A 20,636-nucleotide genomic window follows, 5' to 3' on the forward strand; every position below is an offset into this window, starting at 1 on the left:
TTAGTTGCCATTCCGTGCCTGCTATCGTGGATAAACTCCCCGCCACCAATAATAGCCCTCAGAATAATCTGTATTCATGACTTTGCCACATGGTCCCCACGTCACCTCCGACTATCGGATTGCAATGACCTTGGCATGGTATGTACTCCATGTGGGTTGTACTATTAGAATACAGCTTCGGCATTTTAGTGAACCGACTTGCCGTAATTGATTGTATTGAGATCACGACTGCAATGCAAATCCGAATCGTTCACCCATGTCCCGGGAACACCTATCAAAGAGGGTTTGGAAAGGGGGGGGCGTGGACGCGCCGATCCTGACCACACCCAAGAGATTCCACAGCTGTGCAATGCTAACTCCTGTCAGAAACAACCGATATATCTGACTCCCATTGGTCAAATCCTGCATGTCAGCCAGCCAAGCTGGCAATAGTCGACCTAGTGGTCATGTTGCTATCATCAATGGGCTGGTGTCACCGTAACTATCAGGGGCAAAGGTTTGTGCACGCGGATAGGGTTGAGTTTGTCCCGAGTCCCGGAGTGGCATGAAACGGCTAATTCCTCATCGCCTCATTATAGACAGTCTTTGCGCCCATGTCGAATAGCCACTCTAGCAAGCCATCGACATCATCCACGGAATCTGAATATACTTGTTGTTCAAATCAGTTCACTCTCGGTGTCCATACTGACGTGCTGGCCTCGACCTCGGGTTGAAAATGGCGAAAATTGTGAACTTGGATTGTCTGCTCGCTCTTATCATATTCGTCTACGTGTACACGGCGGCAGCAGATGACCCATCCACGATCTTCTCTCTCACGCCTGAAAAACAGCAGCAACCACTGTTCGGGCAAATGTTCGACCATGCAGCCTGCCCAGGCCCCGAAGCGTACGCCCAAATCAGTTTGAAGCACGAGCTGCAGAAACGGCTCTCGAAGAGTGCTGGGGTCCATCTACGGGAAGAGGAAACGTTCTCCTTGGTTGATGCTCGTTACACAAACTACAAACGACCCGAGTACATCGCCGCTGTCCAGGTCGCGGAGGAGAAGGACGTCGTAGAAGTGGTATGTTATCTATCTCTCTCTCTCTCTCTCTCTCTCTCTGTTGGATTGGCCTGCAAGAGGTCCGGACTAACTTTACACAGGTAAATTATGCGCGCGCGAGAGGCATCAAGTTTGCGGCTCGGGCAGGAGGTCATGGTCTCACCACCTCGCTTCGACGCATCACAAACGCCATCGCAATTGACATGCGCAGACTCAACAGCGTCAGGTACGACGAAAACAAAAAGCAGGTGACTGTAGGCGGGGGGTCACGACGGGTGAGTTTGCGAATGCAACCCACGCCATTGGCATGGAAGTCAGTAAGTGGTTGTCGCCTCCCGCCACGTTGGATTACGGCAACCCACGCTCGCGCTGACCGAACCAAAAGCCGTCGGCTCTTGCCCCTGCACTGGCGTCCTGGGGATCTCGCTGGGGGCCGGCATTGGTCGGCTCCAAGGGAAGTACGGGTACTTGAACGACAACATGGTATCCGTTCGCTTGCTTTTGGCCAATGGTACCATCGTGGAGGCTTCCGATGATGTCAACCCCGACCTTTTCTGGGCCCTTCGGGGCGCCGGACACAACTTTGGCATTGCACTGGAGGCGACATACCAGGTGTACCCACAACAGAACAAGGGGCAGCACTACGTTGTAGATTTCGAATTCACACTAGACAAGGTCGAGAGTGTTTTCGAGGCGGTGAATGCGATTTCCGATCCCATGCCGGAGGAGCTCGCCATCTTCGTCATCGGCCGGCGGCGGGGAGCCAACGGAGAGGTCAGTTTGGCAATGACGAACCCAGGCCGGCGCTTTTGCTGTACTAATAACATACATACCCTTAGCCGACAATCAACGTCAACCTCGTGTACTCGGGTCCGCCGAAGGATGCAGAACCTTACGTGAGGCGCTTCGACGCCGTCTCCCCCGTCTGGAAAGACGCAAAGACTGCTGCGTGGGACGCGCTGCCATGGGCGACCTATAACGGTCTGAACAACATCCTGTGCACGCCCGAGGGCTGGGCCAGGTTCCCCGTCAAGAACTTCTACGGCGCCAACGTCAGGAGATACGACATCCCCACAATGCGCGACTACTTTGATGGTTGGCGCCACATGAACCAGAAGTACGGTGCCAGGGCCATGTTCAGCGTCATGTTCGAGTCCTTTGCCCAGCAGCGCGTCCGTGGGATACCCGACGGTACCACGGCCTATCCTTGGCGCCACGGCTCTCAACACTTTCTGTAAGTGATCTACACCGGACCCCCACACGTGTCCGGTGCCCAGCTCCAATGCCTGCCTCTAACCGCGAGAGAAACGGCAGTATGATCGAAGCGGCATACGACACCACAGAGGACGAAGACTTGATTGACGACTGGCTGTCAGAGCAGCAGGATAAATTCATCAAGACGTCGGGCTACGGGCGACTTCAACAATACGTCAACTATGGGCACGGTTCCAAAGACCCCCCCGAGGCCCTCTACGGCTATGAACAATGGAGGCTCCAGAAGCTGCGACGGCTCAAAGGGGAGTACGACCCGGAAGGGCTTTTCAACGGATACCAGCCATTTGTGATAGAGGCCGAGTCGGCTGGATGATACCAATACCCTCTTGGGGGGTTCCAGCTGCCCTTCATTTACATTTGAAGTACCGTAACAGAGACCGATGCCTTGGCCAGCCGCATGGTGGCTTGATCGAATAGAATAGATTACTTGATATCAATCAGAACCTGGGGCTTGCGGCGAAATATCCTTACCATGTCGTTTTGAAAAATGTCTTTTATGCCTGGCAATAGAGAGTTCCCATAGAATTCCACATTGCCCATCTCAGAGTCACGGCTACAGTAGCTATTCGACCCAATGGTCGAATACTAATATCCCCCGGGTCTTTGATCAGCATGACTGACCCCGAGGGATCCATTCCAGTTGTGGATCCCGGCCGCCGGCTCTCCCTACCTCTCCACACTCCTTCAGGCCGACGAGATGGACCACAATCGTTTGATGACTTGGGCAATGCCAAATTACGCAAAGCGTCTATCAGAAGCCAGAGTTGGCGTTCAGTAGCATCTCGAGCTGGTTGCCATGCCATTTCTTTGCACAAAAGCTAACCGTTTTAGGTCATAAGCCGAGTTGGGGCCAAAAGGCGCTAGAGCATGGAAGCTAGTGTCAGAACGCATGTCAGATGGTACGTTAGAACGTATCTGAGAAAGCGTCAGAAAGCGTCAGAAGCGTCAGAAAGCGTCAGAAAGTGTCAGAAAGTGGCAGGAAGTGGCAGGAAGTGTCAGAAAATGAGAAAGGGTGTGTGTGTGTATGCATGTCAGGAGAGATCAGGGAAGGCCAGGAAAGATCAGAAACCCACTATCATCTTGACGCTCTGGAAGCATGGAGTGCAGCCACGTAAGTCCGGGTCGGACGCGGGATGCAAAAGCAAAAACTGGTGCCAACGATGGGCAGGATCCCTTACATAGTGTAAAGACAACGGTATCGAACTGTGTGCGTGTGTTCTCGGAACTGGGCCCGGATCCTCTTCGCGAGGGAAGTTGTGGCCTCTATAGAGACTGGTGCTGTCTAGGGCGCGGTGACGGATGGCAAGTAGGAGGAAATTGGAGGCCAAGGATCCCATAGCGTACAAGACGATATCCTTAGAACCATCGCGTATTCCTGATAGTAGGCAGGCTATTCTGCCGCTGTCACTCAATGGAACCCGACTGATGGGTATGATACCAAAAATGGGCGGCTGGCTTCGAAGATGCGATGAAGATGTCCCAGCTTCTGCTGGTGCAGTATGACAATTGAGGGCCAGGAATACCCCAAAGCGATTGGGGCTACATGTAAACTGCTAGAATGGGTTCCTCGAATTAGAATGGCATTTTGCTATAGCTAGATGCTTTACCTCCACCCGATCACACCATTGCATGCAGTCCTAAGATGACTCAAAGCACGTTACAATTGGAAACGACTGTCCGAATGTACCTTCGTCCGTCAGCCCACGATCTCGCATCTCCGCAGCTCATACCAGACCTCACGATGGTAGAACCTGTCCTTGCCTGCCTGTCTCACAGCCGAGCCGCCAATCCCGAAGAGAGAGAGAAACCCCCCATAGAAAGGTTTCATCCCTCCTTCCCCTGCACCGAGGATCGCCGGGCTTGAACCTTGGGCTTGAGCCGGACCTCCGGCCCCGTCTCCAGCGAGGTGAATACGTCGCGCTGGTCGTGGACGAAGTGGCTGCCCCTGGTGTCGACGCCGGGCAGCGAGCCCACCCAGCGGCCGCTGCCGGGCACGGCCTCGTGGTCGAACTGGTAGAAGAGGCGGGCAAGGGCAAAGGTCATCTCCCGCAGGGCCAGGCTGCGGGCGACGCAGTGGCGGGGCCCGAGCGAGAAGGGCTGAAAGGCGGCCTGCTGGCGCTTGACGTCTTCGGCGGTGTAGTCATGGTGATATTTGTCGTCGTGGCCGTCGCCACCTCCGCCGTCGCCGTCGCCGTCGCCGTCGCCGTCGTCGTCGTCGGAGACGATCCACCGCTCGGGCACGAAGTCGTGCGGCCGGTCAAAGTACCGGGCGTTGCGGAAGAGGGTGAAGTGCGGCACCGACACCCACAGGCCCGCGGGGACGTGCTCGCCCAGCACCGGGGCCCCGCCCGCGCCCACCACGCGCGGGATGCTCGACGGCACCGATGGGCAGAGGCGCATCGCCTCGTCCAGGCAGGCCCGGAGGTAGCGGCAGTTCTCGGCCGTGCCGGGCAGGATGTCCTCGAGCGCAGGGAAGCACCTGGACAGCTCGCGCTCCAGTTTCCGCAGCACGCGGGGGTGGTTGACGACGTAGAACAACGTCGTGTTTATCGCCGTGGTCGATGTGTCGGACCCTAAACGTTCGCTCATTAGCTATTTACTTGTCTATCCCGCAAACAACCCAAAGGGGCGTCATTACCGGCCATCATGAGCAGGGTGGCTTCCCCTAAAAGCTCGTCCGGGCTGTAAATAGACCCGGTTTCATCGTCTTTGTTGTTGATCAGATGCGCCAGGATGTCTTCGTACCCACGCTTTCTCACCGCCTCTTGGTCCGCCTCGACATCATTCCGCTGCTTGATGCGCTTTTCAGTATAGTATCGAGTATACTGCCCCAGGGCGGTGGCAGCTTTTGATAGTCGGGGGAAGAGAAGCCTGTCTAGAGAAAGTCGCTTCAACAAAGGTTCCTGCCCAACCTGGCCATGATTAGGTTTTATTAGCATTGCTTGCCCATCCACAGTGTAAGGGGTCAATCGTACCACGTATATTCGCACGGCTCTGTCGTGGACATTTGCCATCATGTCGGTGCCTTTTCCAGCAACGAATCCAAAGGCCTCGCCAAAGCAAAGACCGCCCATAATGTCCAGCATGAGGTAGTTGACCTCATCGGCCATATTGAATGTGCGCCACTTGCCATTGTCCGCTGGAGGCTGACCCCCGTTGAGCTTTACCGACAGTTCGTCCACCTTAGACAGGATGAAGGGGGCATAGTCCGGAAGGGCCTTGGCGGAGAAGGCTTTGTTCATGATGCGGCGCTTCCTTCGGTGCTCCTCCTTGTCGGCCGTGTTGAAAACATTCCTCGCGTGTGGGTTCACCCTGAAGGCCGCATAGAACGTTTCCGGCTTGAATACGTTCTTGTTGAATCCATAGATGTCCGCGTCATGTCAGCAGCTTCCGAGTCGGGCTTGGGTACCGTCTTGCTCGCGCACTCACCATTGAGAGCCTCTACTCGGTTGATGGAGATCTTGTTAGGCGAGTACCGCACTGTCTCGCCTGTTCAATATCGACGATGTCAGCTAGATATACCTACAATAGAAAGTTTCTGGACTCATACTTACCGTAACTCGCATGCAATCGAAATATGTAGTGGTGGAAATCGCCCTTGTAGGCATGATATAAAACCGGCAGTCCAGAGAATTTTGCCAGGAGCGGTCCAGGGTGTTTGCTGAACGGATGGAGGAAGATTCGATGGATCGTAAGGCAAGATAGCTAGAGTACACGTCAATCACTGTGCTGTGCATGATTCGTCTCCAAGGCGGGTGCTTCCGCGATTCCGTGAAGAGAGACCAACTCACCCACAGGGCCAGTCCAACACCAGCAATGATGATAGCATTTACAAACTGAGACAGAGAATAGGACCCGCTCAGGTGCTGCCAGTTGTATGACGACATGTTGCACATGAAGAAAGACCTGCTTGGGTGGCTTCAAGCGTGCAAACACAGTCGCCGACCAGGGTTCTGGATTTGTCTAGCGAAACAGCCAAGAGTATATACTCATAGAGTTTATTGATTCCATCTTGCGACCCTTGGAATTAACCGCCATTGCGCAAGTGCAGTACTGCGTCAAGGCGGCTGATATCATTTGAGTTGAGAGTTTCGTTGCAGCTTGGATACCGTCTTCGGTCACATTCGGGAGTTGGATGCGGATTGGACGCAAGACGGCCCGACTATGCAGTCAGGGCTGCAGTCAGCTCAGCTAGCCCGCCGAAGTCAGAAACACAGGCTAGAAAGGCGTGAGGCGTAATAGCTACGTGTGTCACACAACAGCTTCACAACATCCAGGCTTGAATCGGAGACAAGGTTCAAGTCCGTCCGTTACACCATGGAGACAGCTACAGGACTCGGTAAGCAATTTCGAACACCCTACTTCCATGATGAGATGGATGGGACGGCCCCGGTTTCCCATCTTAAACCGCACTTACGCTGGCAAGCGTCCATGTCTGCTGCTGGCCTTTGGTATCCTATTGCTACTCCTCATATTTACGCAGTAAAGTAGCTGTCTGGACCATTGGTTGCCCCCTTTTGCCTTGCAAACAGATCAAGATGGCCACCCCAACCGACCCAGTAAGTCTTTTCGCAGAACTGGTGATGCCGGTACCCCACGCTTACGGTAGAAGACAAGCAGAACAACGCCTGCCAAGAGGACAGCTGAGCCGACAGTGAGGGCGGCGAGTACTAATCCGGAACGACAGCCCTTGTTGGCTCCAGCAAACGGTCGCCCACCACAAGACGCAAAAGGACCACCCAATGGGGGACTCGACGCTTGGCTGATTGTGCTCGCAGGCTTCCTCATTTTCGTCAACTCTTGGTGAGTGTAGCCCAGCATCTACTGGAAGCCGCATCTATTAGTTTTGCTGACACGCTATACAGGGGCCTCTCTAGTACATTCGGGGTCTTCTTGGAGCACTACCGAACGGAACTGCTCCCCGGGACCTCCCCTTCGACCCTGGCGTGGATCGGCAGCGTCCAGTCGACCTTTGTCACCGTCGTCGGCATCTTCACCGGCCCCCTGACCGATCGCGGGTACCTGCGCCCCGTCATGGTCGTCGGCCACCTAATGGTCGTGGTCGGCATGTACGCCCTGTCCGCGGCGACGCAGTACTGGCAGGTTTTGCTGGCGCAGGGCTTCTGCGTCGGCATCGGGGCCGGGGCCATCAACATCCCGGCCTTGGCCATCATCTCGTCCCAGTTCACGACGCGGCGGCCGATCGCGCTCGGCTGCGCCTCGACGGGCGCCAGCGTCGGCGGCATCGTGTTCCCGCTGGCGTTCCGGCGCCTGGCGCCCGCCGTCGGGTTCGCGCCGGCGGTGCGCGTCGTCGCCTCGGCCAATTTGGGTGTCTCTCTCGCGGCCCTGGCCATCCTGTGCCGCCGCCCCGGCGTCCGCGCGCCCCGGGCCCGCCTGGTCATGGACCCCCGCGGGTTCGGCGAGCCCGTCTTCGGCACCTTTGTCGTGGCGCTCTTCTTCCAGTTCCTGGCCTACTACGTCCCTCTCTTCTACCTGACCACGTTCGCGGCCGTCCGACTGCATACGGGCGCCGACTTCGCCTTCGACCTGCTGGCCGTCGGCAACGCGGCCTCCTTCTTCGGGCGCACGACGCCCTACCTGCTGGGGGCGCGGGTGACGCCGGTCCAGATCCTCGTCGCCGGCGAGGTCGGGGCCGTGGCGGTCCTGTTCGGCTGGATGGCCGTGCGCACCGTCGCGGGCCTGGTGGTCTGGACCGTCGCGTGGGGCTTCCTCTCGGGCGTCCTCGTCACCGCCCCGGCCGCCAGCACCGCCCACCCGACCCTCAGCCCCAGCCTCGACGTCATCGGCGCCCGGCTTGGCATGAGCTGGTCCACGGCCGCCGTGGGCGTCTTGATCGGCGCCCCCGTCGCGGGCGCCCTCGCTGACGTCGCCCATGCCGACTTCCGGCACGCCCAGGTCTTCGCCGGCGTCGTCATGGCCGTGGCCGTGGCCCTCATGACAACCCCCTAGTTGCGGCACATCGATTTAACTATGCCAAGTTTAGACTCCCAACTGACGCTTGAAGCATTTGATGTGCCAAGGGGGGGGAGGAGGGACGGAGTACGAGGTTCTGCCATTGCGAGCTCTATTTGCGCGTCCATCGGGGATACACCTATTCATTAGCTGGCATGCAAAATTTGTATAGGTTTATAGCACCCGAGAAGCCTACGTATCTCATGCAATTTCCTATGTATATATGTGATCTCGGTGTAGATATTGGCGATATTGTCACGTGGTATACCGTACACTAGTTTGGACACCATGGGCCGAAGACGCTCTTTATAAACCCCACGATATTTAATTACGTCCCGGCCTTCTCCCAAATCTCCCTCTCACCGCTACCAATTACCTATACTGGAAACAACCGGTATACTGCCATTAAGAAATACGAGACCAAGAAAGCTGTCCAAGTGCAAACAGCTTGGATCACAAGCCTTATAGCAGCTTACGAAAAGCCAAAGAAAGACGGTGCTTCAATGGGTGACGGCATATATGACCCCAGGCTCACCAGTCACTATCAGGTGATTGCCTAGCTATGTTACGTCATCATGATGTTCGGCACAACGGAAGGTCGGCTGAAGTCCACAGAGGGTGACATCGGCCACACTGTTCGATGTAAGACCTACAATCCCGCCCAGTAGACGGCAACCTGCTTAGGTACTTTGGCCGTAGCCAGGTACGACGCGAGATGTTGCCGATAATCCCGAGCCGAGCCCACCGCGGTATTACCCAACCTACTTCCGCATTAGGAAACAAGCAAACACCTGGAACCAGGAGTCACATCGATACCTCCCTAACACCGGCCCCGAATGTTGCTATATATTTGAAGCGAGGCCCAGTGCCCAGATCGGTGAAACTCAACAATCGAATCTCCAACTCAAGTTGGCTTTGGTAGCGTTTCAAGATCCAATTGAATATAATTGAACATTCGACATGCCCAGCTCGCAGGTCCCTCTCCGTCGGCTCGGAAAGCATGGCCCCCAAGTCCCGGCAGTCGGCCTAGGCCTGATGGGAATGTCCTTGCTCTACGGCACCGCCCCTAGCGATGAAGCAAGATTTGCCGTCCTCAATCGCGCCCTGGAGATCGGTGCCACTCATTGGGACAGCTCTGAGTAGGTATCCCCCCCCCTCTCTCCGGCGGCCATCTCCAAAGTTGTACCGCCGCGGCGCCGCTGACAAGGGGCTCGCAGCATGTACGGAGACAACGAGGAGCTGCTGGGACGATGGTTCAGACGCACCGGCAGGAGGGAAGACATCTTCCTCTCCACCAAGTTCGGCTTCCTCAAGGGCTCCCAGACCGAGATCGACAGCTCGGGGGCCTATGCCAAGAAGGCCTGCGACCAAAGTCTCGAGGCTCTGGGCATCGACTCTATCGATCTGTACTACATGCACCGCGCCAACCCCAACACCCCCATCGAGGACACCATGCGTGGTATGCTGGAACTCAAGGTGTAAGTAACCCCCATGCAACCTAAGGTGGGGCGCGTAGGCAACCAACTCGCTAACCCCCCCCACCTGAAGCGAAGGCAAGATCAAGTACATTGGACTGTCCGAGGTCACCTCCCAAACCCTGCGTCGAGCCTGCAAGGTCGGTCACGTCGATGCCGTCCAGGTCGAGTACTCCCCGTTCGAGCTGGGCATCGAGGGCGACGCCGGCACCCACCTCCTGTCGGCCTGTCGCGAGCTCGGGGTGGCCATCGTGGCCTACTCCCCGCTGGGCCGGGGCCTGCTCGCGGGGAAGCTGGACTCCTCCGCCGCCATCTCGGGCGACGGCGACTGGCGCGCCCTCTTCCCCCGGTTCTCCGAGGCCAACTTTGCGGCCAATCGGGAGTTGGTCGGCCACCTGCGGGCGCTGGCGGATGGCAAGGGGTGCACCGCCGCCCAGCTGTCCATAGCGTGGGTGCTGAAGCAGGGCGGCGACGTGATCCCCATTCCCGGGACCAAAAAGGTCGGGTATCTCGAGGAGAACTTCGGGGCGCTCGAGGTGGAGCTGACGGACGAGGAGGAGGCGCTTGTCCGAGAGATTGCTTCCGGCGTCGCTGGCACCCGCGCGCCAGACTTCGTACAGAGCCAGCTGTACGCCGACACCGTAGAGGAGTAGCGTATTGCCGGGTCACAATGAGCTTTGCATTTCCAGAGCTGCGAGGCTCGGTGGCTTGGGATACAAGACATTTTCTCTGCACGACCATCCAAACAAGTATTGTCTTTTGATGGCCTAACTACACATTGAATCCGACGAGTCTGGAACCCACATCCTTCAGTGAAAATAGCGACCGTGGTCTAGTAGCCCAAATTCAATTAATGAGTAGTCAACTACAGTCCAAGAATCTGTAAACGGCCTGTGATCGCCTCCTTCCTACCCACCTCCCACCAACCGTCCTTGCCCGTGAACCCTCACAGCTCTTCGTGAGCGTGCCCGGCCCCATCCGAACGATCGGCACCGGGCGCGAGCTCGCCGACCAGCGCGTCGATCTTGTCCGTGATGTCCACGAGCGTGGTGCTCCCGGTCCGGGGGAAGGCGAGCGACTCGTCGTAGGGCAGCGCCGAGGAGAGCGCGTAGACGCGATCGGCCGTGGCGAGCTGGGCCGTGGACCAGACGTCGGGCGCCTGGCCGAACTCAACGGGGATGGCGCCTGCGAAGCGGCTCGTCCGCCACCCGTCCTCGGACCGGTACGCCGCGATGGCGCCGTGGGGGGATAAGGCCCGGTCGACGACGGCGGAGCATAGGCAGACCCTGTCCTGGTACCTCGGCGGCGCGACGAGGGCGTCGCACTCGAGCACGCCGCCACCGCCGCCGTTCTGGCGTTCAGGGCCAGGTCCAGGTTCAGGGTGGTGGCCCCGGGGCGCGGCGACGGTGGGGTGCGAGGGCGCAGGCCCGGAAAGTTCGAAGCGCACAAAGGCGTGGGACACGGCATCGGCCACGACCAGGACGTTGTCCCCAGTCACGAAGGCGCCGCCGAACCCGTAGGTCGTTGCGGGCCTCTCGGGGCTGTAGAACTTGATGGCGTGGCCGTCGGGGTCCACCTGGAGGATGGCGTTGCCGAAGGCGGCGATGAAGTAGGCGTTCCCGTCCGCGTCCTCGGCGGAATCTTGGAAGCCGGCCACGGGCGAGCCGGTGTCTCGCTCGATCTCCTGGACGAGCGAGTCCACGTTCGCCTGCCACAGGATGGCCTTCTCCTGCGGGGAATAGTGTATGAGACGGTTCGGACCCCGCAGGCTGGCACCTATGTAGGGCATCCACGGGTCCCGGGCGCTGACGGAGGCGTAGATGGTGCCGGTGGCATGGCTGTAGTCAACGCCACACAGGAAGAAGTCCGGGTTGTGGCCGACCTCGGGGATCTCGATAATCTCGCCCATCGACGTGTAAGGATCCCACTCGACGAGACTCCCGTTGTTTAGCGAGCTGCAATTGGCATGGGGACTCAGTCTTCGCCCCACCAGCAAACGAGTCCCAGCATTGAACGTACCCTAGATAGAACTTGCAAGTCGAAAATGCGAAGTCGGCGCTCTCCGGATAAATGTCGGGCACTTTCACGGTTACGTTTCCCCGAAGCGGAGGACAGGCCGGGACGGAACCCGAGGTACGAGCCGCAGTGGCGGCCGCCGTCGAGGACAAACAGAGAACCATAGCTAAGCGCCCCATTGTGGTATGGATTTTGCCAAAGACCCTCTTGCCAGAGTGAGAAGTACCAACTGGAGCCAAGGATAGCAATCTACAGTGTTACGATCTGATCACTTCATGGAACTCGCAGGACTTTACCCTCGCTTGGGACGGAACGGGCCAGTGACGGGGAAATGTGGGAGGGGGTGGTCGTCGCAACCGGTGAAAGGCCACAAAGTATGAGGTAGCATCGGTGAAGAAGCAGGAGGATGCCAGCTTTGATCGAGGCCGGGCAATCTGGCCTCTGCATGTCAGAATATGCGCATCTCTGACCATCTTCATGCATGCAAGCCAAGCCGTGTATATTCCTGACTGCATATCCCTAACCGCAGCAGATCATCACCCTGGTCACGGGGTTAAGGCGGACGTAAGAATCTTAAACTCGAGATTTGCGCAACATGACGAAAGACCCTTGCATATCTTACAATGGTCCAAGACAGGGCGCTCGAGACACTCCCGCTAGGCGCCGTAAAGCTGCTTGCCGACGGATTGAATGAATGGGAAACACTGGCTACTCTCCTGCAAATGAGCATGCGCAACAAGCACGTGCGAGTTCGGGCCACGGGCAAACTGACCAATTGATAAATCTGCCCAACGGGAGCGTGTAACGGTTGCTTATAACGTGCTCACCCTCAGTTTACCCTGGTATTACGTACCGTACGCCATTCTTCAGTTAGATGGAGCGCTAATTAATAATACGGCGCGCTTCATGGGGACACCGTCTAGCATGGGCAAATGGTCTATCATGACGTCCATGTGGTTAAGCACCCGGTCCACATCTTGCACACACAATGAGTAACCAAAAACTAAATACCAAATAGCTATGAAAGTGATATGTGTGCGTAGCCAGAGGTCCAAGGCACCAACCACTGAATGAAATCCGATTGCATCTTCTACACGACTATGACGCTGAATCGCCCGTGAACTCGGCAGGGACGTAGGCCTGGTCGATGAGCTTGTAATGCCCTAGTTCCCTCTCGGTGCTCTTGTTGGCGACCCAGTCCGGGTAGCCGGCCCTGAGCTCCGCGACGACGTCCTCCCGCCAGAACTCGGCAGGCTCGGCGCCCATGCCGACGAGCCGCATGTTGCGGTTGCCGGCCATGAGGAACAGCCAGAAGTCGGTCTGGGGGATGCCGGGGATGGTGGCGCCGTCGACCTTGCCCTCGAGGATCTCCTTGCACAGGAACCACTCGTCGCACAGCGGGCGCCCGAGGCCGACGCCGTCGACCGAGTCGAGGGCCGCCACCATGCCGCCGACGGTGCGCAGGCCGCCCGTGACGTAGACCTTGGTCTTGCCCGTCAGCGCCGGCACGATCTGATCGGCGAAGTCGAGGAAGAAGGCCTCGCGGCGACGGGTGCTCTCGCGCCAGCCGTGGTACATGAGGATCTTCTCGTAGGTGCCGCCGGTGATCTCGACAAAGTCGAAGGCCTCGCGCTCGAGCTCGCGGCACAGCGCCCGCGCCTCGGCCGTGACGAAGCCCGCGTCCTGGAACTCGACGCTGTTGACCTTGACGCCCAGGACGAAGCCGGGGGGCGTGCGGCGGCGGACCTCGCGCCCGATCTCCAGCACGAGCCGCATGCGGTTCTCCATGCTGCCGCCGTACTCGTCGTCGCGCCGGTTGATGCGCGGGCTCAGGAACTGCGCCAGCAGGAATCCGTGCGCCGCGTGCAGCTCGACGCCGTCCCAGCCCGCCCGGGCCAGGTACTCGGCGGCGTGGCCGAAGCCGTCGACGATGTCGCGAATCTCCTCCCGCGTCGCCGCGTGCGGCTCCGGGTACTGGTAGATGCCGTCGCCCCGCCCCTCGTTGGCCACGCGGCCCGCCGACGACGACACGGGCGAGTCCACAAAGACGCACAGGCGGCCCGGGTGAGCCACCTGGGCCACCATGAGGGAGCCGTGGGCCTGCCCCGCCCGCGCCATGGCCACGAAGCCGTCGAAGCGCGGGCCCGAGAGCGGGGCGCCGGGGGGCACCACGGGGTCGCCCACCGACTCGAGGTTCGTCAGGCTGATGCCCACGTCGCCCGAGAGGATCAGGCCGATGCCCCCGCGGCCCCAGCGCTCGTAGACCCGCCGGATGTTCTCGGTCGGGATTCCGTTCTTGGTCGCGTCGTGCGGGTCGTACGTGCACAGCTGCTCCGTCATGGCCGCCTTCATGAAGCGGTTCGGGACGGTGCGGCCGGAAAAGTGGAAGGTGAGCGGCTCTGCCAGGCGTGAGCGATCTGCGGGCTCGGACTTGTAACGTGGCGGCTGGACCTCGACAGCCTCCACAACAGGTTCCGCCTGGGCAGACCCCTCGGGCTCTGGGGAGACCGCTTTAGCCATGATTTGTGTGTGTGTGTGTGTGTGCGTGTGGGTGAGTATTAGGCCTATGATAGAAGGAAATCCCGTCGCTCACGTTTAGACAAGAACCGAATGGCTTGGGCCAGGTACTATTTTACGCACTGACTGACAAAATCCCTTCGGAGCACTAACAGCGGACAGGTTGCCTCTTGAACCGGACTGTGTGGCCGTAATTATCACGTTAGGGGCCATCCCGACTTCGACTTGGAACGTGTGTGAGAGACAAGGGTGGGCCCTGTCGGCAGGCGAGGGGCGGCTGACTCCTGATCCGATATGCACCGGTCAGTTGCTTACGGAAACAGGCCTGTCACCAGCGTGGCTTACATGCAAAGGTGAACACCACAGGCAGACGACCCAGAACCAACCATTTCCCTAACCCATTTCCCTGGACCATTCCGTTTTTGCGTTCTCGACCGACCCCCTTCATTGCCGTAAGACCGCGCGGAGAATGGCGACCAGTGATTTCATCGTGGCGCTGTAACGAAGACCAGCTCCAGAAAGCTAGGGTCGGCTGGGCAGGACTATTATGACTTTTCACGGTAAGCTTCAAATTTTGTTACTTGCCCACTCTACTCGCCGTACGCATTGTAGGTAAAGACTGTATTTGTATTGGCCATTCGTGTCACCTATGACCCGTCGTCTACGTGATTTCCATGTGCTGTAACCCGTGATATAGCGCCCCATCGCTTGGACCTCTTGCGGCTCTCCGGAAATAGCCGACTACTTGTCTACGCGTCTCCGTCCCGGTCGAAGTACACGACTATGACCTTTGAAACCCGACGGCCCGGGCTTTCTGCTTGCCGAGCCTCGCGGGCCAGATCGTAATCGGCGGCGCAGTCGCAGTCGTCCTCGCTGGTAAACGCGCAAAGCCCCGAGGGGCTGGGCGGCCGCTCGCGCCTCCATATACTACTTGGTTGCGGGTCCGTCCGCGGCGGCGTCGGAGGGACCGAGAGGAGGGGGATGATCTCCCCTCCTCCTCCTCCTCCTCCTCCACGTGCGACAGGATTTGACCCAGGTCGATGCCGTGTTCTTGGAGCACCTTGGTGGATGAGGATTGGGAAGAGCTTGACGATACGGCGGACAAATGGGAGGTACATTCGTGGGCGAAACTGGGAGCGAGTGAGGCGTCGGAGGAAGGAAGAAGCTCATGATGGGAATGAGATGGCATCCGTGAACCGTTGGTGGATCCCCTGTTGGACCGGGCATAATGGTCGCTGTCGTTTGCGTCGTAGGCTACCCTCGGTACCGGGAGATTGAAGCACCGTGTTTGCTGTCTTGATGCGGTTCGTGATACGGGAGCCGAGATCGAAGTTGGCGGGACCAGCGGCTCTGAAGCACTCACGGGACTTCGGCGGTGGCGTTGTGGGTGGTGTTGGTGACGCTGCTGCTGGAGATGGTGGTGGTAAGTGGTATGCTGACCATTTCTCGGCGCCGGGGCACTGAAGCGGCGTCGCTTCTGTTCAGGGGGTAGTCTGTGATGCGGCCGCCAGTGTCGCCGGTGCGCTGGAGCTGTCTGGTTGCGCCATGAGACTACGATGCTGCTGGAGACGTTGGTGGTGGCTGGGGTCTGGCGGTCGACCGTTCTCCGGCGCCGTCATCATGTCGACGGTGGGATGTTGCCCGGGCCGGATCGCCGCCGGGGGGGCAATGCCACCGGTATCATACGAGCTCATGTTGAGGAAGCCCGTGGAACCGTCATCCTGCGAAGAGCCGGGTATCGCCACGCACTCCCCGGCCTCGGCTGTGACGCCGATATCACTGTCACCGTGGACAATATTTCTGATGCCATGGGCATGCGGATGGGCTTCCCATTGTTGTGGAGCACACCCGCCTTGTTGTGCTGCAGACTGCTCGCCATCGAAATCCGCAAAGTCCCACGCGTAGTTGGGCACAGCAAACGCGGCGCCTTGGGCCAGGTCATCCTGCGCGCCTGCACGTTTCTGGCTTTTTTGACCTGGCATGTTCAGGCGACCAACTCATTTAGGGCAGCACAAGAGTTCGACTTACGATGCTTGCGCTGGGCAAGGCGGTTCTGGATTCGCTTGCGCAGGGTCGCGTCAGACACGTTCTCCCAACTATCTTCCATCTTCTGTTCGGGACGGTCCCAAGGCTACGATCAGCCCGCCTCCCCCAACGTTAGTCACCCGGGAGCGACGGGGGCTAAAGCTGAAGCGGGGGGGTTGGAGATGGCCAACTTAGCCGTATTATTTTTGCTTCTGTGTCCTTGCGAAGGTGGTTCAAAGGTCCCGAGCCACCTCAACACGGCTGCTGGTGAGATGTGTCTCTCAAATAGCGGAGCCAGGAGACAGGGAACCAGGGTAACCGGTCGTGGGCTTGAGAAAGGAGAGGGGGTGGGGGAGTGGACAGCGCAGCATCTTTGCTTCGAACAACAAATAATCACCCGGGGATGGGTCGCTGACGATCTCCTTGCGTCTCTCGAGTTGCACCAACCGCATAATTTCGTACAGTTTGCGACAAGGCCGATGGAAGGCCGACCCTCACTTTGCTATCCGCCCATCCATCCTTCTAAACGTCTAATCGGTGTGTCATTGATATACTCAGGGTGTCCTGCAATGGCCCACTGATTGGATGCTAGAGCACGCACACTGGGGGGGATATCGGAGTGAGAAGAGTTGACTGTGCTTATATGCAAGTGATACATTGTATTTCGCTGCTGCCCGGACGTTTTGATTGGCCCATGCATGCAACAAGGTATCCTGCCTATGCCTGTCCAACACGTACTTATGCGCATATGTAGGTGCCAGATCCCATGCTGTCACCCGCCAACGCGGTTGGTGGGAGTAAGGCCGACGGCACTCGCCTGCCTGAATGGGTTGTATCGCCCAGGCACTGGACTCGCCGAGGCATCGTCCCTTGTGGATATAAAAGAACGACAAGCGGGAAGTGGGAGACGGGACGGCCCGACCCCTATCTTTCTTTTCCCTCGACCCAGCAGTGTGTCGCACCTGTTCAAACTTGAGCTCTCTGCTCCTGCTTCCCTACCAAGACCACCGTCCGAGAGTCGGAGATAGCATTTGGACCCAACCAATCCACCCATCAACCAGCTTGATTTGCGGTTATCCCTTATCATGGTGCAGTGCGGGTTCAACACGCTAGTGCCGGCTTTCGCCTTCAATGTATGTACTTTGCCCCCGCTCCTGCTCTTCCCGCCCTGCCAGCCCCCCCTTCAACACACGTCAGTCGTAGTGGCCAAACCCAATCTGACCCCCTGTTTCCACACCTGCCCAGCTGCGCATCTTCGCCCTGTACCCCCTGGGTGAGCTCCCCACAGGCGGCCTCTGGTCCAACGGCAACGGCGTCGGCACCTTGACCTCCGTCCCGGGCTCGGGCTTCCACCTGAACGCGACGACGGTGCACATGACCGACTTCAACGCGCTGCCGTCGCCTCCGTCCGATACGGGCGGCGGCGGCAACGACCAGGGGCCCTACGTCCTGGCGGCCCAGGGCCTGCTGCGGACCGACGACGGCCAGCACCTCGGCCTGTACGGCCGGGGCCTGCTGGCCAACACGCCGCACGTGCGCGACATCCTGGCCAACCGGTCGGGCGTCGCGCCCACGCGCTGGGGCGAGCTCGACACCTACACCACCTGGACCTTCCAGGCTGCGGGCAAGTATGCCGCCCTGACCGAGTCCACCTTTGTCGCCAACATCCGCGTCTACCCGTCCGACCGGAGCGACACCGTCTCCTACATCGACTATCGCATGAGCAAGGTCCTGCCGGGTCCGCCGTGTCCAGTTGCCGGGGGAGACGAGGAGGTGGCGGAAGTCGGTGATCTGTGAATGCTCGCTAGGGTACGATGGTGATACGTCGCACAGAGGCGCTATACAAATAGCTCATCTTATCTAGAATTCCATAACTCGATGCACTTGATCTTTTCTTTGCCTATTCTCCAAGTATAAGAGCCCAAGTGAAGGGCAGCATGTCTATTGTCAATTCCCCATCCGTCTTCCATTTTAACATTATGGCCCAGAAACGAAGTCCACCAGCAGCGACGAAGCCAGGACCTCCAAACAAAATACAAATGAGAAGCAAACCTCCGGCATTCGTCAACATGATGGCCTGTTTGGAGCTCTTCGACCCAACAGGATTCCATTGCCTTCTACCTAAAACCCAGCGAGGAGAGAACAGTGTTTCCATACCACATGCCCGACCTCCTACCTACGAATGCGCCCCTCCAGCATACTTGCTCCATTTCCGGATGCGCTCGCCATACTATACGAGGTTTAGCTTGGTGTGGCAATCTCATGCACCACAAGACAGAACTTACGTGATAGAATATAAAGGGAATGGGGATGAACAACACCGCGATGCCGCCCAGGAGCGAGTTCCCAGGGCCAACACCGAGCTTCTCGAACATTGCCGGCGCCTAGTTGGAAACCCCTCGTCAGACGTAGCTCAGGACTCTAGGATATGACGGAGAGGAGGGGCGTTGTGATCAACCTACAAACAGCGGGAAGGCGGCACCGAGGGATGCGCGGAACAAGGTAGCCCCAGCAAAGACCGAGGCTGCATAAGGGGCATAAATCATGCCAATATACGTATACACGGAGTTGAAGAGCGTAACTATGCCGATGGCGAACGAGCCGGAGCCCACGACGGGCACGATCCAGTGCACGCTTTCTCGTGACGACCAACCAAACCAGAACAGGCAGGCCGGAAGTACAAAACAGCCCACGAAGGTGGGAGGGAGGACCATCTCCGGCCGGAAGTTGTCGGATTGCATTTTTGGTACAAGGCTAGTCTTAAGCCAGTAGATCAAAGCAGGAACAGAAAAGGCCGCGAATACAAGGATGCCCAAGAACACCAATCCTTGCTCCCCCGGGCTGAAGTGGTGGATGTCTCCAAAGACAATAGGAAAGGACTCAAACCATATATAGAGGACTCCATAAAGCAGTGCCGCATAGAGGTCGATGAGGAATATGATAGGTTCGGTAAAGGTCAGGGTGAATGCTCTCGTGAGTAGTCGGAGGTTATCCTTGGGAGAATAATTGACCGAGTCCACTTCAGTTTGGCTCTTGAGGTTGGGCTTTCCAGTGGACTTTCTGAGTCTCTCGGCCCGCTTGTGGAGGATATTGGGACTGCTGGTCTCGGGAAAGAAGAAGAACATGATGGCGAGCACAAGAATGCACAAGAATGTAAAGACCCAGATGGTCCAGCGCCAACCCATGGCTGGTACCAGAAATCCGCCAATCACGGGCCCGAAAACAGGCCCCATGATGCCGGCCGAGGACCAAAGAACGAGGTAGATGGGCACCGAGGTCGGCGGATAGATATCGGTAATGGTACCACCGCCGGTGGCGAGGCAGGGGCTTCCAAAGAAGCCGGTCAGCCAGCGGAAGAACAAGAAGCAGGCCACGTTCGGGGCTAGGCCGACAGGGAGCTGGAAAAGGATGAATGCCAAGAGCGTGAAGAAGAATATGCCTGTTCGTCCCAGTGTCGGCATCTCCGACAAAGGCGACCAGAGCATGGGGCCGACACCGTACCCGCTGGAGTTGGAGGTTGAGACGTCAGCCGCATTGCACTTGAGCAATCAGGAAGGAGGGGGAGGAAGGGAGTGGTCACGGCGCATTCCTCTTACAAGACAAAAAGCGAAAGCCCTAATGTTGCAACGACGGGGCTGACGTGGAACTCCTCCATGAGGCCATTCTCTCCGGGTACGTAGATGGAACTTGCAATGTAGACTGCGAAGTTCAGAAGACACATTTGGAAGGTCACAAAGTGTTTGAGCGAGTTGGGCCAATTCTGGGGATTCTGGGCGGGGCGTGTTTCGCGGTCAGTAGTTGCAGCAGTGTGGTCAATTGAACGAATCGACACGGGAGCAAAGGTTGGCTCTTACCTCGGGGTCGTCCGGGCCATACCAGCCAACCACGAGCCCGTCCGATCCTCTGTCGCTCTGGGCCTCCTTTTCAGAGTGGTCGGCCGCGCCACTGGGCAGCTTTGCGGAAGATGGCGACGGCTGTTGCTGTTCGGGCGGGGGCGGCGTCTCGCTCGTCTGGGTGGCCTTCTTCCACCACGAGGGATCCTTCTCGTCGGGATATTGGAAGAATCTGTCGCCGGTAATGCTGCGCGCGAGCTGGCCGAAAATAGTACTTTCCATGTGGAAAATCATCTTGGGGTGCCGTTGTCCTTGTTTGCAACTGATGGGCCTGGTGTCGGTTCTCAGAGTGCGAGTGTGAAGGTATTATGCAGTTGCCAACCTGAACAACAACGTATGGGAGACAGTGAAGCTGCGGGTGCCCAACCGTCGATAGCAACGAGGGCCAAGGACGAAGACATCGACCAAGCGCAGAGGATGCCC

General features: G+C 58.1%; 10 protein-coding genes across 10 annotated transcripts; 4 read left to right on the top strand and 6 right to left on the bottom strand.

The window, feature by feature from the left end:
• Window positions 1–715: 715 nt before the first annotated feature.
• On the top strand, window positions 716–2,627 carry PG986_002319 (FAD/FMN-dependent oxygenase/oxidase; the record flags this gene model as incomplete). The annotated part of the gene is made up of 5 exons (XM_066838541.1): window positions 716–1,060; window positions 1,260–1,356; window positions 1,425–1,813; window positions 1,879–2,273; window positions 2,345–2,627. The coding sequence occupies 5 exons, from the start codon at window positions 716–718 to the stop codon at window positions 2,625–2,627; spliced, it is 1,509 nt and encodes a 502-aa protein (XP_066707434.1).
• Window positions 2,628–4,138: 1,511 nt separating this feature from the next.
• PG986_002320 (uncharacterized protein) lies at window positions 4,139–6,201 on the bottom strand (the record flags this gene model as incomplete). Its single annotated transcript, XM_066838542.1, has 6 exons — window positions 4,139–4,887; window positions 4,953–5,226; window positions 5,290–5,608; window positions 5,662–5,803; window positions 5,869–6,019; window positions 6,106–6,201. 6 exons carry the CDS (start codon window positions 6,199–6,201, stop codon window positions 4,139–4,141), a joined length of 1,731 nt encoding a protein of 576 aa, XP_066707435.1.
• Window positions 6,202–6,852: 651 nt separating this feature from the next.
• Window positions 6,853–8,284, top strand: PG986_002321 (MFS monocarboxylate transporter; the record flags this gene model as incomplete). The annotated part of the gene is made up of 3 exons (XM_066838543.1): window positions 6,853–6,873; window positions 6,924–7,117; window positions 7,180–8,284. 3 exons carry the CDS (start codon window positions 6,853–6,855, stop codon window positions 8,282–8,284), a joined length of 1,320 nt encoding a protein of 439 aa, XP_066707436.1.
• A 963-nt stretch (window positions 8,285–9,247) lies between these two features.
• PG986_002322 (NADP-dependent oxidoreductase domain-containing protein) lies at window positions 9,248–10,415 on the top strand (the record flags this gene model as incomplete). Its single annotated transcript, XM_066838544.1, has 3 exons — window positions 9,248–9,426; window positions 9,505–9,765; window positions 9,836–10,415. 3 exons carry the CDS (start codon window positions 9,248–9,250, stop codon window positions 10,413–10,415), a joined length of 1,020 nt encoding a protein of 339 aa, XP_066707437.1.
• A 293-nt stretch (window positions 10,416–10,708) lies between these two features.
• On the bottom strand, window positions 10,709–11,957 carry PG986_002323 (uncharacterized protein; the record flags this gene model as incomplete). The annotated part of the gene is made up of 2 exons (XM_066838545.1): window positions 10,709–11,717; window positions 11,782–11,957. 2 exons carry the CDS (start codon window positions 11,955–11,957, stop codon window positions 10,709–10,711), a joined length of 1,185 nt encoding a protein of 394 aa, XP_066707438.1.
• Window positions 11,958–12,876: 919 nt separating this feature from the next.
• On the bottom strand, window positions 12,877–14,298 carry PG986_002324 (NADH-dependent flavin oxidoreductase nadA; the record flags this gene model as incomplete). Its single annotated transcript, XM_066838546.1, has 1 exon — window positions 12,877–14,298. One exon carries the CDS (start codon window positions 14,296–14,298, stop codon window positions 12,877–12,879), a length of 1,422 nt encoding a protein of 473 aa, XP_066707439.1.
• A 746-nt stretch (window positions 14,299–15,044) lies between these two features.
• On the bottom strand, window positions 15,045–15,413 carry PG986_002325 (uncharacterized protein; the record flags this gene model as incomplete). Its single annotated transcript, XM_066838547.1, has 1 exon — window positions 15,045–15,413. The coding sequence occupies one exon, from the start codon at window positions 15,411–15,413 to the stop codon at window positions 15,045–15,047; it is 369 nt and encodes a 122-aa protein (XP_066707440.1).
• Window positions 15,414–15,776: 363 nt separating this feature from the next.
• PG986_002326 (uncharacterized protein) lies at window positions 15,777–16,402 on the bottom strand (the record flags this gene model as incomplete). Its single annotated transcript, XM_066838548.1, has 2 exons — window positions 15,777–16,270; window positions 16,324–16,402. The coding sequence occupies 2 exons, from the start codon at window positions 16,400–16,402 to the stop codon at window positions 15,777–15,779; spliced, it is 573 nt and encodes a 190-aa protein (XP_066707441.1).
• A 1,003-nt stretch (window positions 16,403–17,405) lies between these two features.
• Window positions 17,406–18,117, top strand: PG986_002327 (uncharacterized protein; the record flags this gene model as incomplete). Its single annotated transcript, XM_066838549.1, has 2 exons — window positions 17,406–17,453; window positions 17,566–18,117. The coding sequence occupies 2 exons, from the start codon at window positions 17,406–17,408 to the stop codon at window positions 18,115–18,117; spliced, it is 600 nt and encodes a 199-aa protein (XP_066707442.1).
• A 404-nt stretch (window positions 18,118–18,521) lies between these two features.
• On the bottom strand, window positions 18,522–20,447 carry PG986_002328 (MFS general substrate transporter; the record flags this gene model as incomplete). The annotated part of the gene is made up of 4 exons (XM_066838550.1): window positions 18,522–18,704; window positions 18,783–19,824; window positions 19,917–20,089; window positions 20,175–20,447. Coding segments are annotated over 4 exons (1,671 nt in total), but the record flags the coding sequence as incomplete, so codon positions are not given.
• Window positions 20,448–20,636: the final 189 nt, after the last annotated feature.

The sequence above is a fragment of the Apiospora aurea genome (assembly GCF_038362705.1).
Source record: "Apiospora aurea strain CBS 24483 chromosome Unknown utg000001l_segment0_segment0, whole genome shotgun sequence".
NCBI lineage: Eukaryota > Fungi > Ascomycota > Sordariomycetes > Amphisphaeriales > Apiosporaceae > Apiospora > Apiospora aurea.